This window comes from Dipodomys spectabilis, unplaced genomic scaffold, assembly GCF_019054845.1.
Source record: "Dipodomys spectabilis isolate Male_0828 unplaced genomic scaffold, ASM1905484v1 ptg000176l, whole genome shotgun sequence".
Classification (NCBI taxonomy): domain Eukaryota; kingdom Metazoa; phylum Chordata; class Mammalia; order Rodentia; family Heteromyidae; genus Dipodomys; species Dipodomys spectabilis.
This window is the reverse complement of record NW_024870853.1, coordinates 3,025,323-3,042,197: the sequence shown is the minus strand read 5'-3', so window position 1 is coordinate 3,042,197 and position 16,875 is coordinate 3,025,323. Positions and strand designations below refer to the sequence as shown.

At 37.1% G+C, this 16,875-nt stretch overlaps 1 protein-coding gene across 5 annotated transcripts in view; it reads left to right on the top strand.

The window, feature by feature from the left end:
• Kif4a (kinesin family member 4A) overlaps window positions 1-16,875 on the top strand; it is a 100,297-nt gene that overhangs the window by 5,419 nt on the left and 78,003 nt on the right. For all 5 annotated transcript variants that reach the window (XM_042694927.1, XM_042694926.1, XM_042694925.1 and 2 more), the window contains exons 5-7: window positions 1,559-1,651; window positions 4,448-4,614; window positions 4,848-4,942. In XM_042694927.1, coding sequence (XP_042550861.1) covers window positions 1,559-1,651; window positions 4,448-4,614; window positions 4,848-4,942 — 355 coding nt within the window. The remainder of the gene's footprint in view (window positions 1-1,558; window positions 1,652-4,447; window positions 4,615-4,847; window positions 4,943-16,875) is intronic.

Genomic DNA, 16,875 nt, shown 5'->3' with positions numbered 1-16,875 from the left:
TTTTTGCAACTTTAGAACACCATTTAATAATAGGATGCAAAAGTTAAAGAAAATAATAAGCCCACAATAGTCTGGTAAAGTCATTTGCTTAATTCTAAAAACATAAAAATAATACTGGTTCTTTATAAACACTTTTTTTTTTTTGTTGATCATGGGGCTTGAACTCTGGGTCTGGGTGTTGCTATCCTTCAGCTTTTCAGCTCAAGGCTAGTGTTCTACCACTTGAGCCACGGCACCAATTCTAATTTTCTAGTGTTTAATCGGAGCCAAGAATTTCACGACTTTCCTGCCTGGGCTGACTTTGAATCTCGATCCTCAGATCTCAGCCTTCTGAGTAGCTAGGATTACAGGCATGAGCAACTGGCGCCCAGCTATAAACACATTTTTTGTTGTTGTTTATGGGGCTTGAACTCAAGGCCTGGGTGCTGTCCCTTAGCTATTTTGCTCAAGGCTAGCACTCTATCACTTTGAGCCACTGCTCCACTTCAGGTTTTCTTGTGGCTAATTGGAGCTAAGAGTCTCACAGACCTTCCTGCCTGGCCTAGCTTCAAACTGCAATCCTCAGATTTCAGCCCCCTGAGTAGCTAGGATTACAGGCATGAGCCGCCAGCGCCTGGCCCTATGAACACATTTTTTAAAATTTTTTGCCAGTCCTGGGCCTTGAACTCAGGGCCTGGACACTGTCTGTGAGCCTCTTTGTACTCAAGGCTGGTAGCACTCTACCACTTGATCCACAGCTCCTCTTCTGGCTTTTTCTTTTCTTTCTTTTATTGTCAAGGTAGTGTACAAAGGGGTTACAGTTACATAACTTAGGTAATAAGTACATTTCTTGTCAAACATTACCTCTTCCCTCATTTTTCTCCTACTTTCCCCAATCCCCTCCCCCAAGTTGTACAGATCATTTCCAACATATTGTCTTGTGAATATGGCTGTTGCATTGGTTCCCCCCTTGTCTTGTCAAAACATTCTGTCATTTCCCTTCCCTTCCTTAATTCAGATAAATGTGTACACACACACACACACACACACCACTACTAGGGTACCAAATACATTGATTTCTTGTTTCTTTTTTTTTTTTTGTCGGTCGTGGGACCTGAACTCTGGGCCTGGGCACACTGTCCCTCAGCTCTTCAGCTCAAGCTAGTGCTCTACCACTTGAGCCACAGAGCCGCTTCTGGCTTTTTCTGCTTATGTGGTGCTGAGGAATCGAACCCAGGGCCTCATTCATGCAAGGCAAACACTCTACCACTGAGCCACCTTCCCAGCCCCTCTTGTTTCTTTTGTATGTTCTTTCTCCTATGGTATATCACCTGTTGTCACTGTACTTCTGGCTTTTTCTGAGTAGACTTTTCTGCCCGGGCTGGCTTCAAACCACAGTCTTCATAATTCAACCTCCTGAAGTAGCTAAGATTACAGGCATGAGCCACTGGTGCTCAGCTATAAACACATTTTTAAATGCAGAAAGTTATAAACTATTTTAAAAATTGCCTGTGATCTTACCTCCCAGAGATTACCGCTGTTATTTTGTTTTTTGCCACTTTGTTTTCAATAATGCCAGATTTATAATGAAGAAATTTGGGATCTTCTATGCCCGTCTCGTGAGAAAGCCTCTCAAATAAATATTCGGGAGGATCCTAAGGAAGGCATAAAGGTATGTTTATCTTTCATTTGATATTACAAATGTTGGCAAGTACTAAATTTGATATTAGTTTTTACTGCCACTATAGTTTTAACTATTAACATATCAGTTTTTCAGGTTTTGTGTTGTCCTGATTCCCTCGGTGAATCTAGAATTCCTAGACAGGAGCTTTGTGATGAAGGGAGTGAGAGAGGGAAGGAAATGGAGGATTCAATTTTACCACCTTTTAATTCTTGAAGGAATATTAATATCAATAACTTTTCACAGAGTTCTGAAGCTAAGCTGTCCAGTATTGTATCCACTTGCCACAAGTGACCATTTAAACATATAGTAGTTAAAATTGGGTGAATTTAACAGTCAGTCTCATGTACACAAGCCACATATCAAGGGCTCCATATCTGCATGTGGCTTCTGACTACAACATTGAACTGCTGTCCTGTAACTGTGCAGTTCAGAAAATTCTATTTGACAACATGATAACAAACATTGTTCTCAACTATCAGAAGATATAAAAAGGTGAAAAGTAAATACAAGAATATTTAAATGCATGTCACCGTACAAAGGGGATCACTTAATTTAGACCCTCTATTACATGGCATTGATGCACAGTTTAACAACTGAGGAATAAAAGAATCAGGTTAGATGGGAACATACTTTGGAAAAGAAGTATAGAACTCATATCTTAACCATTTCCTTCTCCTCCACAAAGCAAGTTGAAGAGTTGAAGTACAAGTAAGGGGCAAATGCCTATGCTTCTGAATCTTCCTTCTAGATCATTTTAGCCAGGTACCAAAAACAATGTTTTGACAATTTGGATAATAGTTACATGAACCTGGGTAAAATACATGCTATCACCAGAAATAATATTAGTACTGAACTACCTCTCAGTCCTATTCTAAGATTTTTTTCAAATGGCCCAGGAGATGAGATGTGCAAATCAAAGAAGTATATGTTCCTGACATAAATTGGGATGGATAGACAAGTTTGTAAACTTTTTTTTTTTTCAAATAAGATGGATGGAATTTAAGGAAGTAGAGAAAAGAAATAAAAGAATACTCTTCTAGTAGGGAAAAGCTTCATCAGAAAAGCAGTATAAGCTTTGATCATTCTTACAGAGTTGGTTGGGCTGGGACGTAACAGTGGATTTGTTTAGAAGTCATCCCAAAGAGCTTACTTCTATTCCTGGGAACAGTATATAACTAATTCTGAATGAAAAGTTGTCATGGCTACTTTGACCATGTTGTATCTTATGTGTATCTCCAACTGTGTCAGCTCCTGGAGTTTGGGAGAATATTTTTAAATTTGCATGTGTTCTCATTATCTAGCACAGGGTTCAGCAGTTTGGTGACATTTTAGGAAGCAAGATTTTTAGGAAGACTGGATAGAAATGGATTGAAAAGGAGAAAGATTAGAATGAGCAAGAGCAATTGAGAAAATTACTGGCTTATTTTTCAGACATAAAATAATTAGGAGCCAGGACTCAGCTAGTAGATTTGGAAAGGGAAAGAAAGCAATGGACATGAAAGAAGAATTTCTAGGAGTTGGTGATAGGTGAGAAATTGATAAATGAAAGCAAGTTTGAGAATTTGAGAATAGAGATTTTAATAGTAATGGAGTAGTGTAGTAGAGGGAATAAGGTAGAATGAAATTAAGTTTGATTTATATTTTACTGATTTCAAAGTATAAGTAATAGGTTGTTACAGATAAAGGACTAGCCAAGTGCTGGTAGCTCACCCTTATAGCTACTCAGGAAGTGGAGACCTGGAGAATCACAGTTCAAAGTCAGTCTAGGCAGAAAAGATTCAGAGGACCCATTTCAAATTAACCGATAAAATCCTGGGCAAGAAACTTGAGTCATGTGGTAGAGCACACGTGATGAGCAAGAAAGCCTAGCAAGAGCATAAGGGCCCAAGTTGAAGCCTTGGTGCTGGCACAGGAAAACAGAAAGGAAGGCCTAGAAATTAGGACCACAGGTGTAGATTGGGGAACTATAACTGTGGAGTAATAAAGTCAGAGCATATTGGGGCTAAAAGGGCTCTCCTAGTCCTAGCCCCACTCCTACCAAAACTCCAAGAGATTATAACTTTTAGAGGTTCTCTTAAGGACAGCACCAAGCCTGAGATCCTTTTTCCTGACTTCCTAAGTCACTGAAAACTGTGCCAGAGTATTTTCTTTAGTAAAAGTGAGGTATAGAATGGATGCAAGGTAATGAAAAGATCACGGAGTCCTGTGGAAGAGAAATAGCATAAAGGTTTTTGTTAAGCTGGACACCAGTGGCTCACAACTGTAATCCTAGCTACTCAAGAGGCTGAGATCAGAGGATCTCGGTTCAAAGCCAGCCCGGACAGGAAAGTCCGTGAGACTCTTATCTCCAATAAATCACTAGAAAACCCGGAAGTGGAGCTGTGGCTCAAGTGGTAGAGCTCTCGTCTTCAGCTGAAGAGTGCAGGGACAGCACCAAGCCCAGAGTTCAAGCCCTGCGACCGACCAAAAAAAAAAAAGTTTGTGTTACACTTTTCTCCTTTGGGCCAAAATTTAGTTTCTTTTGGGGCTCCTTAGAAGGAATCTAGTTATTTCTTCTGTAGCTCCAGTGTTGGATAGAACCCTTGTCTCTGAAGTTCCTATGGATGATTAACTTTGAATGTTAACATCTCAAAGTTGTTGGTTTAAGACTCATCATTTTCATGCTTATTTATTGAGGCTCTGCTGGAATATCAAAAAGTTTTTAAACTGTCAATCCCTCTTTTTCTGATCAAGCATTTGAAGTATGAATCATAAAGGAATTTATTCTGTCTTTCTCGGAATTAGATTGTGGGACTCACTGAGAAGATTGTTGTAGTTGCCTCAGATACTGTTTTTTGTTTGGAGCAAGGCAACAACTCTAGAACTGTGGCCTCCACCGCTATGAACTCCCAGTCATCGAGATCTCATGCCATCTTTACAATCTCCATAGAGCAAAGAAAGAAAAATGACAAGTAAGTTATACTTTAAGGGAATCATGATTTTTTTTTGTTCTAGGAAGGTTGAATACTAGGCTGCCTCTTAATTGATTAGACAAATCATTAGACATTAGTATTATGAGCATTAATGGCCATGGGAACTATTTCTACTGACATGCAAGAAAATGGGAGCTCTTAGATCAGCTTTGATACACAACTACTCAAGCACGTACATTATTCTCACTTGTGTCTTCCTGTCATTATTATAGGAATAGCAGCTTTCACTCCAAGTTGCATCTTGTAGACCTTGCTGGATCAGAAAGACAGAAGAAAACCAAGGCTGAAGGGGATCGTCTAAAAGAGGGTGAGAATAATTAAGATCATAGATAAAAACTTATATGTCCTTATTGTGATTATTGTTTTGAATGATCTATTTCAGGTCACATTCTAATAGCTATGATTCAAGTTTGAGGCTAATTTCAGAAATAGTGAAAACTATTTTTTTCCCTTGCACTCATTCTCTAATTCAGGTATAAGATTTGGATCTGGCCTTTGTTTTGATTTCATCTAGTCCAGGCAAGTTTCAGTTTTAGTTTTGTTTTACCCCTCCCTCAAGTACTTATAATTAAAATAAATATTATGATAGTATTCCAAATATTCACAATCCCTTGCAGATGTTGCATATATAAACTTTATAGCATGATTGCCATATCTGCATTAAAGGTGTTGGATCTAAATAATGAAGGGAGCTCTTTTTTTTTTTTTTAAGGAAGCTCTTAAGGCTAGAAAATCCTTATGGTATATGTTACTAGAAATCTTTATGTGTAGTATGATAGTGACTTGGTGATCCGCATTCTTTGGGAATGGTCTTTTAAGAGATTATTAATTTCTTTAACAAAGATTTAACATATACTTTCTGTTACTCAGTTTTGTTCATGAGGCTCTCATAAAAAAATGTCAAATACCTTGCTAAGTCCAGATATATTATGTCTATCATTTTTCTAATAGCTACCAGCTTAGTAACAATACAAAAAGAAACAGGGATTAACCTAGATTGACTTTTTCTTATTGAACTTAAGATGCCTCTAGTAGTCATGCTTCCATTTGTAAGTCCTTGCAAGCTGTCCTTGTAAAAATCCATTTTTCTTCACTGGTCTGTAATTCACCTTTATTTGAAAAATGAAATTACATCTGCCCAGTCTTCTGGAACATCTTTCTCTGATTCTTCAAAGATCTTTGCCATAACTTTAGTGGCCTCATTTGAAATTACTCTTAGTTCCCTTGGCTATTATTCATCTGGTCCAAGACACTTGAAATCTTATTGAAGTAGTTGTGTTCTCATTACCTCATTTTGGGCTTCCGTTTCTTCTTGGGAACTGAAAAGGCAGAAGAAAAATAGTGATTGAGGAAACTTACCTCTTTATCATTATTTTACTTCTGGCACAGGACCTACTTCAGCCTTTTGTTTTGAATATATTTTAATGTACTTTTTCATTTTACAAGATAATGAATTTCATTGTGATGTTTTAGCACATTTATGCCATATATTTCTATTATATTTACCCACTATCACCCTCTCTGGAATACTCAAAAGTATCCCTTTTGCACTATTTTTGTACTTTGGAATTTAGCTTTGTAATTTTTAAAGTTTTTTTTTTTTTTTGTCGGTTGTGGGACTTGAGCTCTGGGCCTGGGCGCTGTCCTTGCACTCTTCAGCTCAAGGCTAGCGCTCTACCTCTTGAGCCACAGCACCACTTCCGGTATTGTAGTGGTTTTTATTGGAGATAAGAGTCTTCACGGACTTTCCTGCCCTGGCTGGCTTTGAACCGCGATCCTCAGATCTCAGCCTCCAAAGTAGGTAGGATTATAGGCGTGAGCCACTGGCGCCTGGCTTAAAGTTCTTATACTTTTAAAATCTCCCTTTAGGTGTACAGTTTCAAGTTGTTTTATTAAGACATAATTCATATATCAAAGATTAACCCATTTAAGTTGTAGATGTATGTTCAGTTGTGCAGGTATTACTATAGCCTACTTTTAGAACATTTTATCATTCTAATAAGACTCGTATCCATTGACACTCATTTCCCCATTCCTGCCTAGCCCTAAGTACATTTCACATAAGTATGATTTCATAATATGTCATCTTTTGTGACTGACTTCTTTCATTTAGTATAAGGTTTGTAGGGCTCATTCATGTCGTGGCATGGAATTAATACTTCATTCCTTTTTATTGCTAATTCAGTTATATGGCTAATACCACATTTGTTTGTCTTTTCATTAATGGTATCTAATTTTCCTCATTATAAACAATATCTGAATATCCATGTATAAGTTTCTGTGTGCAGAAATTTGTTAATTCCTTTTTTGAAAATTTTCTTGTCAAGGTGATGTACATAGGGGTTACAATTACATAAACAAGGTAGTGAGTACGTTTCTTGTCAAACTTATTACCCCCTCTCTCATTTTCCTCCCATTTCCCCTCCCCCTCCCCCTCCACCCTGGTGTTAATTCTTATGAGTCTGTACCTAGATGTATAATTGCTGGGTATTATAGTAGATTTGTACTATTTATTGTAAAGATGATGTACACATTAACATAAATAGGTAATGAGTACATTTCTTGTCAAACATTGTTACTCCCTCTGGTTTACTCCCACTTTCCTTCCCCCCAAGTTATAAAGTTTATTTCCAACATAATGTCTTGTGAGTATCGCTGTTGCATTGGTTCACCCTTGTCCTTTGTCTCACCATTTTGTTATTCTTCCCTTCCCCAAATGAGATAAACATATACACAAGTTACGGGGTACCAAAAGCAAAAACAGTGACAACAGGAGATAAACCAAAGGGGGAAAAAAATGAAAGAAGAAACAAATAACTTCACAAAGTACATTAAAGAACAAAACAAAAAACCCTCTTGTTTCCATGTCTTGGAGTGCATTTTGATTAGCATCATTTTATATGGTCTATGTACATAGCTATTGAGCTTTTGGGATCCTACGCTAGGACTATCCTAGACATATACTAAATTAAAATATGATTAGCATGAATTAAATTCACCCCTTTTAAAGTATACAAGACAGTGATTTTCAGTGTATTCACAAGTTTTATAACTATCACCACAGTAAATTTTAGGATATTTTTACATGCCCCCCACAAAGAAACTTATAACGATTAGCAATTGCTCCCCTTTTTCTAACCAATGTCTTTCCCCCTACTCCTAAGCAGTTAAGAATTCTGTCTCAGTAGATTTACCTCTTCTGTCATTTCATGTAAAAGGAAATTATGCAACATGTGGTCTTTTGTTACTTCTTTTACATAGTATGTTTCCAAAAAACATCCATATTATACCATTTATCCATAATTTCTTCTTTTTTATTGCCAAACAGTATTCCATTGTATAGAAATACTGAATTTATGGATGTCTAGTTGTTTCCTGTTTTAGTTATTGTAAGTAATGCTGCTCTGAATAATTTTGCACAAGGTTTTTATGAATGTATTTAGATTTCTTTCTTTTTAGGTTTCTTTTCTAGGTATATATCTAAGAGTGAAGTTGCTGAGTCATATGGTAACTGCATGTTTTAACTTGTTAAAGAACTTCCACACTTTTCCAAGGCAACTGAACCATTTTATGTTTTAATTAGCAATATGCAATAGTTCTGACTTCTCCATATTTTTGTTTGTGTCTTTCTGTTCTAGGGCTTAAACCCCTGGCCTTGAGCTATCTCATTTTTTTTCCTCACAGCTGGAGATCAGCTACTTGAATCATACTTTGACTTCTACCTTTCTTTTTTCTTTTTCTTTCTTTTTTTGGTGCTGATTCTGAGGCTTCTCAAGACTAGTGCTCTACACTTGAGCCACAGTGCCACTTCCCACTTTTTCTGAGTAGTTTATTGGAGATAAAAAGTCTCATGGACTTTCCTGCCAGGGCTTGCTTGGAACCACAATCCTCACATCTCAGCCTTCTGAATAGCTAGAATTACAGGTGTGAGCCACCAGCACCTGGCCATTCCCAGCTTTTTGTTGGTTAATTAGAAATAAATTTCTCCAGCCTGGGCTGGCTCCAAACCTCAATCCTCAGATCTTAGCCCTCTGAATAGCTAGGATTATAGACTTGAGCCACTAGCACCTCTCTGTCTTTTTTTTTTTTTTTGGTCGGTTGCGGGGCTTGAACTCTGGGCTTGGGTGCTGTCTCTCAGCTCTTCAGCTCAAGGAGAGCACTCTACTGCTTGAGCCACAGTGCCACTTCTGGTTTTCTAGTGGTTTATTGGAGATAAGAGTCTCATGGACTTTCCTTGCCCGGGCTGCTATGAACTGTGGTCCTCAGATCTCAGCCTCCTGAGTAGCTAGGATTACAGGCGTGAGCCACCAGCGCCCTGTTTGTCTTTTTAATCATAGCATTCACAGTAGATGTGAAGTGGTATCTCATTGCGGTTTTTATTTATATTTCACCAATAGCTAATGATTATTGTCTCGTTTATTAGCAATTTGTCTATCATTTGAAAAATCCATTTATATCACATGTAGATCTTTAATCAAATCTCAACTTTTGCATAAGATATGAAATAGTTATCTAGCCTTCTATCTTCTATATGTGGATATCCAGTTATTCTAGTATAACTTGTTGAAAAAAAAGAAACCTGTTCTTGTATATCTTGTTGTACAAGATACTATGTTGAAAACGAACTTTACAACATGGGGGGGGAGTTGGGGAGGAAAGGGATGGTAGGGGAAAAACAAAGGAGGGAGTAACTGCTCGATAAGAAATGGACTCATTACTTTGCTCATGTAACTGTAACCCCTCTGTACAGTATCTTCACTATAAAAACAACAAAACAAAACAAAAAACCTGTTCTTTCTCTATTCAATTTTCTTGGTCTCCTTGTCAAGAAGCATTTATAGTATTCCATTGATTTTCATGTACCCTTACACTGGTATTGCACTTTCTCAATCACTATCATTGTGCAGTAGATTTTGAAGTTGAGAAGGTTGCTCTTTCTCAAGATTATTCTGGCTCTTCTGGGTCCATTGCATTTCCATATGAATTTTAGGGTCCACTTGTCAATTTCTGCAAAAGCCAGCAGAAAAGAAAGAAAAAAACAGCATAAATTTTCATAGAGAGATTACACTGAGTCTTGAAATTTGGAAATATTGCCATCTTGACAATGTTGTCTTTTAATGTACAAACATTGAATTATTGTGTTAAATATGTTGCAATATTGTTTTTCAGATTTTAGTGTTGCTTTTTACACTGAATTTAACTATTCTTTTCAGTACTATTATAAAATTGTTTTTTAATTTCGTTTTCAGTTGTTTATTGAGTTTTGTGTATTGATCACGTATCTGATCTTTGCAAAATTTATTCTAATAATTTTTAATAGATTTTTAAGATGTCTGTATTCAACTAGATCATGTCATTTATGAATAGAGCTGGTTTCATTTTTTTCAGATTGGTTGCTTTCATGCTTTTTTCCCCCTAATTATCCTAATTAGAACTTTCAGTACAGCATGGAATAGAAATAATAAGTGAATATTGTGGTTTTAACTACTCAAAAAGCTGAGATCTGAAAAATGTGGTTTGGAGCCAGTTAGGGTAGATAAATCTGTGAGAATCATATCTCCAAATAATAAGCAAAAAGCCAGAAGTGGAAGTGTGACTCTGGTGGTAAAGCACCAGTCATGAGTGATGAAGCCAAACAAGAACACAAGGCCCTGATATTAAATCCCAGTAGTAGTAAAAAAAAAAAAAGAGTGAATATTGTTGTTTATATTGTTTTCTTATGCCTAATTTTTAAGGAAAAAAAATCCAGTCTTTTACTATTAAGTTTGATGTTAGCTAAAAATTTTTCCTAGAAGTCCCTACTTAGGTTAAAGGTGATTCTCTTCTACATGTAGTTTGAATGTTTTCATCATGAATGGGTATTTATCAAATATTTTTTCATCATTTATGGGCATGATCATGTTACTTTTATTCCTTAGTCCAGATTATAAATAGCCAAATAGCCTTTGGCAGAATAAAAAATATTCCTCATCCCCAAACTGATATGGTGTATTGCATTCATTGGTTTTTGGATGTTTAATCAGCCTTTCATTCTTAGAACAATCTACTTCAATTTCACTTGTTTGTGGTTGTCTAGTGACTTGCTTAGATCAATTTTATATTTCGTGTAGCTGACATCACAAAAGTGTCTGCTAACTAGTTTAATGGCTACCTAACGATTAGTTACAGAATTCTTTAAATTCCTGAGCCTATATAAATCTTCCACCATTTGCCTAGGAGTTTGTGTGGTGAGGTATGGGGGGGTACCTTCAACTATCCAGCAGTTTACACATGGGCAATTCATTCCCTGCTTGATCTGAATTTAATTTAGCCAGAAATGCAACACTTAGGGTTTTTTTAGGTCTTTCTTGACCATGTATATAGCCCTGCACATGCATATGGCTTTCTAGAGCTATAGACTTATGATCAGAACTTGGGTTTATTCCCTAGATCTTCCTTACAATCTTTGGCTACATTTTGCTTCACCATGGTTAAATTTAGTGTCTTATCTTTGGATTTTTCTATACATATGTACATACATTAGTAATGTCAATCAGTATGTCAGGCCCTGAAGGAGCCATCCCCATACTCCCACCACTCTCAGAGCCTAGACCCACCCTGCATCATCACTTTTATGGCTATCCCCAGCACCAGCTTGGCTCAAGAACAGCTTGGTGAATTAGAGGGGTTCAGAATATCTTTATCCTGCCATCTTCTCCAAATCTCTATGTATTTTAAAAATAGTATGACAAGGTACCAGTGGCTTATGCTTGTAATTTTAGTTATTAAGGAGGCTGAGGTCTCAGAATCACATTCCAAGCCAGCCCAGTTAACCACCAAAACCCAGAAATAGAAGTGAGGCCCAAGTGGTAGAATGCCAATCAACCTTGAGTAAAACAACCAAGGGACCTGGTTTCAAGCCCCAGTACCAGCACAAAAAAAATTTGCAAGAAGGCATAACATGAGACTACTCATCACTTTAAATTTTTTAAATTGTTATTAAAAAGGTGATATACAGAGAGGGTTACAGTTATATAAGTCAGGTAAAGGGTACATCTTTAAATTTTACTTTATTGTTATTATAAAGGTGATGTACAGAGGGATTACAATTACATAAAACAGTAATAAGTACATTTCCTAACATTAGCAGTATCATCCTTTCCCTCACTCTCTCCCAATCCCTCCCTCCTGCCTCCACCTGCAAATCGTATAGTTCACTTTCAACACTGTGAGCACCACTGCTAAAGTTGGTCACAATTTTTCCCTCGTTTGGTGCCACCCCTCCCAAAGACAGACAAATAAACCATACAGAAAGAAAAGAAACCAGAAACAAGAAAAATTTTTCTTGTTTCCATACTCTGGAGTTCACTTTGATACACATATATTTTATATGATCAGAGGCAAATAGGACTTTGTGTTTCTCCCCTAGAGTATCCTTATGGTCTCAATGTGTATGAGTATATAGAGTCCTGTATAATTTATAATAGCACAGTATAGATCCAACTTCCAAATATGAAACATGTTGTTTGTCTCACTGAACTTACCTCACTAAACAGGATTTGTTCTAGGTCTATCCATTTCCCTGCAAATGATATAATATTCTTTCTAATGGTTGTGTAAAATTCCATTGTGTATAGGTACCAAATCTTTTGGATCCATTCCTCTGTTGTACGGCAACTGTCCTGTTTTCATATTTTAGCTATTGTGAATAGTGTGGCAATGAACATGCCAGTGTCTTTAGGTTATTCTGGCTTGTGATATTCAGAGTAGATGCCCAGAAATGGTATGGGTCCTTGGGAAGATGTATGTTTAGTTTTTTGAGGAGTCTTTAGAGTGTTATCCAAAGTGGTTATATTACGTCTTACATTTCCATCAACAGTGCAATAATAGAGTTCCTTTTTCCTTACATCCCTGCCAACATTTGTTGTTCAAATTCACAAAGTTGACCATGCTAACTGGGGTGAGATGGTATCTCAGAGTTGATTTGATTTGCATTTCTTTAATGGCCAGGGATGATGTGCATATCTTTGCCATTCTAACCTCTTCTGAGAAGTCTCTCCTTAGCTCCTTTGCCCATTTAGTAATTGGTTTATTAGCTTTGGTAAGGGTTAGTTTCTTGAGTTCCTTGTACATTTTGGATATTAGACCTCTGTCTGATGTATTACTGGTAAAGATTTTCTCCCAGTCTGTTAGCTGTCTTTCTAGTTTAGTTACTATATCCTTAGCTGAGCAGAACTTTTATTTTTTGGTCGTTCAAGTGCTTGAACTCTGGGCCTGTGTGCTGTCCCTGAGATCTTCAGCTCAAGGCGAGCACTCTACCATTTGAGCCACAGCACCACTTCAGGTTTTCTAGTGGTTTATTGGAGATAAGAGTTTCATGGACTTTCCTGACCAGGCTTTGAACCGCAATCCTCAGATCTCAGCCTTCTGAGTCGCTAGGATTACAGGTATGAGCCACCTGCACCAGGCTCAACACTAATTTTTTAAGAGACTCTATTTTCCAGTGTATATCTTTGAGTTCCTTATCAAATATCAGATCTTTGGATTTATTTTTGTGCCAATATCGGGCTTTTTTTCACTAATTGTGAAGTTGGATATATTTTTATATTTATAGATCATTTATAGTCCTGATTAAATTATCTATTCAAGATATTTCTCAGTCAATGTGGGTGCTGAACATTTCCTTTTAAATTTTTCTATTTTTATGTATCTGAATAAAACATAATTATGCCACTGTTAATTAGATTCTAAGTATATTATACATGGGAAACAGAAAAATGTCCATATCATAACAGTAGAGTTTAATGAATGTTCACAAAGTAAAATACACTCATATGACTTGTATCTAGATGAAATATTACCAGAAGTAGCATCAATGCCCTCTTCTAGGTAACAAATGGTAATTATTGTCCAGACTTAGCAAATATATAGATGGTCCATGCTCCTCCACTCAGTTCAAAACCAATAACTTACTTATAGATATCTTTATAGATCACATTTGATGATTACCATGGTCCATTAGTATGATAAGTATAAGCCCTTGTTTATGGATAAAGGAAAGTTTCACACATATTGGTACGTGGCAGAAGCAGAACTTGAACTAAGATCTTTGGTCTCCTAATTACATGCCCAACTCCATCCTCTGTCAGTGATTGCTTCTATAAGGCTTTCATCCATTTTCCTAAGAGTTCATTCCTTTTTTTTTCTGACCGAGATGTCTATATCTATATTGTAAGATTACTTTATTTTTTTATCCTAATTTACCCACCCTTTCTACTTTAGTTTTGTTTTTGTTTTACTTACACAGGATCATTTCTCAGCTGTGGCACTGTTGACATTTTGGGTTAAATAATCAAGGTAGGGAATGATTCTGTACATTGCAGAATGTTTAGCAGCATCCTGAACCTCTGCCCACTAGATGCCAGTAGCCCACATACTGCTCTCTTACCCTACTGATTTGTGATGATCAACTGTCTCCAGATATTACCAAATATCACCTAGGGAGTCAAGTTGCCCATAGTTTAGAAGCACTACCCATGGAGCTACTTCACTTTACTCCTACCTAATTTTTCTCCCTTTTAATAAATATACCTTTCTATACCAGTTGTGAAACCCATTGTAGTGTGCCTCCATGGTACCTTTGAAGTTATATTTCCTTCTACTGTAAAAAAATTTATTTCTCCTTTATGATTTTGTTGCCATAGTGAACAAACACCCAACAGTATTGTTGACTCACTTCTTGCTTGATCTCTTTTCACTCTCAAAAATTTCCAAAAGAATTTCAGTATATAATTTTATCTGGGTATGTTTCTCTATAACCATCCTTAATTAAAACATCTAAGTACTATTTTTTATCCTTGTTAAAAACATATCATTTTAATGTCATAAAATCAAATCCTATTTTGTGGTGATTTCCCTACAGGGAAACACTCAATGTCCCTAGCCCCTTTGTATTTCAAATTCCAACTCTCACTTGAAGGGAATTAAAAAAAAGTAACATTGTTTACTTCATCCTTAGGGCCAGATTTTTTCTGGTATTTTGGTTTTATTTCTATGTAAAACTGTAGCTAGTTTTGCTTAGAAGCTTTGACAAACAGTCTTTATCATTGATGTAGATGGATATGAGCCAGTTAGATGGTGTAGTGTTCTGTTTGGCTGAAAGGAAAGGACTGATAGGGAGATTAGTACAGGTGTTCACAAGCAGATTTGATAAATCTTAGCAAACTCTCTCCTGGAAGGATAAATATCTCTGTAAAATGGATTGTCTCGATGATTGCTTAAAAGATTTTCTTGTCTTTTATATTGGGGAGATTTAAGCATGTGTATAGACTAAAAAGAAGGAATTAGTGAAGGAAAATTAAATTCAAGATCACCATTGCCCTGCTAGGCTATAATCCTAGCTACTCAGGAGGTTGAGATCTGAAGATTGTAGTTTGAAGCCATCTTGGGCAGAAAAGTCTTTAAGGGTCTTTTTAAATTTTTTTTTTTGGGGGGGGGTCCAGTTGTGGGGCCTGAACTCTGGGCCTGGGTGCTGTCCCTCAGCTCTTCAGCTCAAGGCTAGCACTCTACCACTTGAGCCACAGCGCCACTTCCGGCTTTTTTCTTTTTGCTTATGTGGTACTGAAGAATCGAACCCAGGGCCTCATGCATGCAAGGCAAGCGCTCTACCACTGAGCCACCTTCCCAGCCCTTTAAGGGTCTTTTTAATCTTTAAAAAGGAGTTACCATTCAACATGTCGGTTTATAAGTACAGTGCATCTGTTAGTCTTTATCTCCTATTAGCCACCCCCTAAAAATAAAAAACGGAAGTGGGGTACCAGCCTTGAGCAAAAAAGCTAATGGAAACTGCAGTACCGCTAAGAAAGAAAAAGAGTCCAAGAATGAAGAGAAAGAGAGAGGGAGAAAGAAGATGAGGAGGGGAGAAAAAAAGAAATCCTAGTCCCAGAGAAAATGAAGAAGATAGAAATATCAGCAAAGATAAAAGGAAGAACTTTGAGAATAAAGGCAGCTATTCCATCTGAAACAAGAGCAAGGAAAAGGGAATAAGCAGCATCAAAGAGAGGAATGTGAGGAATGGCAAAGGGAGGTTAGGAAGCACTATATACAACTTCAATCTCCATAGGGTAATTGATGAAATAGAGAGTGAAGAAAGATTTGTATTCTTGAAAAGAGTGTTCAGAATCACTGCCATCATGAGTTAAATAAGATTAGTCAAGCAAGAATAAGGAAGTGAAGATGGTTAATTTATTGAATTTAGCTAAGGTCTATAGTATTTTTGTAATGGATCCAATCCATTTAGTTATGTCATTCATTCCTTTAGCACTGCAGGCAACAGATACACAAACATGCCTCAGTGTACACACAGTTGGATTAACCTGTGTTGGGAGGAGCTAGGTATAACTCAGTGGTATTTTATTTGCCTAGCATGTATGAATGGAAATGGCAGATCATGTGTTCTATGAGTACTTTGGGAAGCAAAACTGAAATAATTGGCCATAATAATTGGCCATAGGATTCAAAATAAGTAGTTGAAGGCCCAAAAGATGCAGAGCTAATGAGAGTGTTAGAAAGTGTCAGTAAATTGGTACTCACCATAAGGGAGAGGAACAGAATCCATGAAAAGATGGGAGGGAGTTAGAGGGAAACTTGGAATTTGAGATCTTCCTGGTCATGTTTTCACCATTGATGGAATACCTGAGAAAGTGAACTTAAAGAAAGAAGGAAAGATTAAGCTGGTGGCTCAGACCTGTAATCCTAGCCACTCAGGAGGCTGAGATATAAGGATCTTCTAAAGCCAGCTTGGGCAGAAAAGTCTATGAGACTGTTTATATCTAATTAACTATGAGGAAACCAGAAGTAGAGCTGTGACTTTAGGTGATAGAGCACTAATCTTGAACAAAAAAGCTCAGGGACAACACTTAGGACCTGAGTTCAAGCCCCATGACTGACAAAAAAAGAAGGAAAGATTAGTTTGGGCTGACAATTGCAGTCCCTTTCGTTACTTGTCTCCTTTTCTGTGGGCCTGTGGTGAGGCAAAACGTGACAAAAAGGGTTGAAAGAGGGAACCTACCTAGAAAGTAGAAAAGTAACAAAAGGGGCAAGGATAAGATACATCCTTGGAATTCCCATCTTCAATGACTACTTTCTCCATCTAGAGCCACCTCCTTAACTCATCAAAGGATTAACCCATCAATGAGATTAGTAATTGCATGATCTCAACATCTCTCAATACCAGCACCATCTGAGGATCAAGCCTTAAAT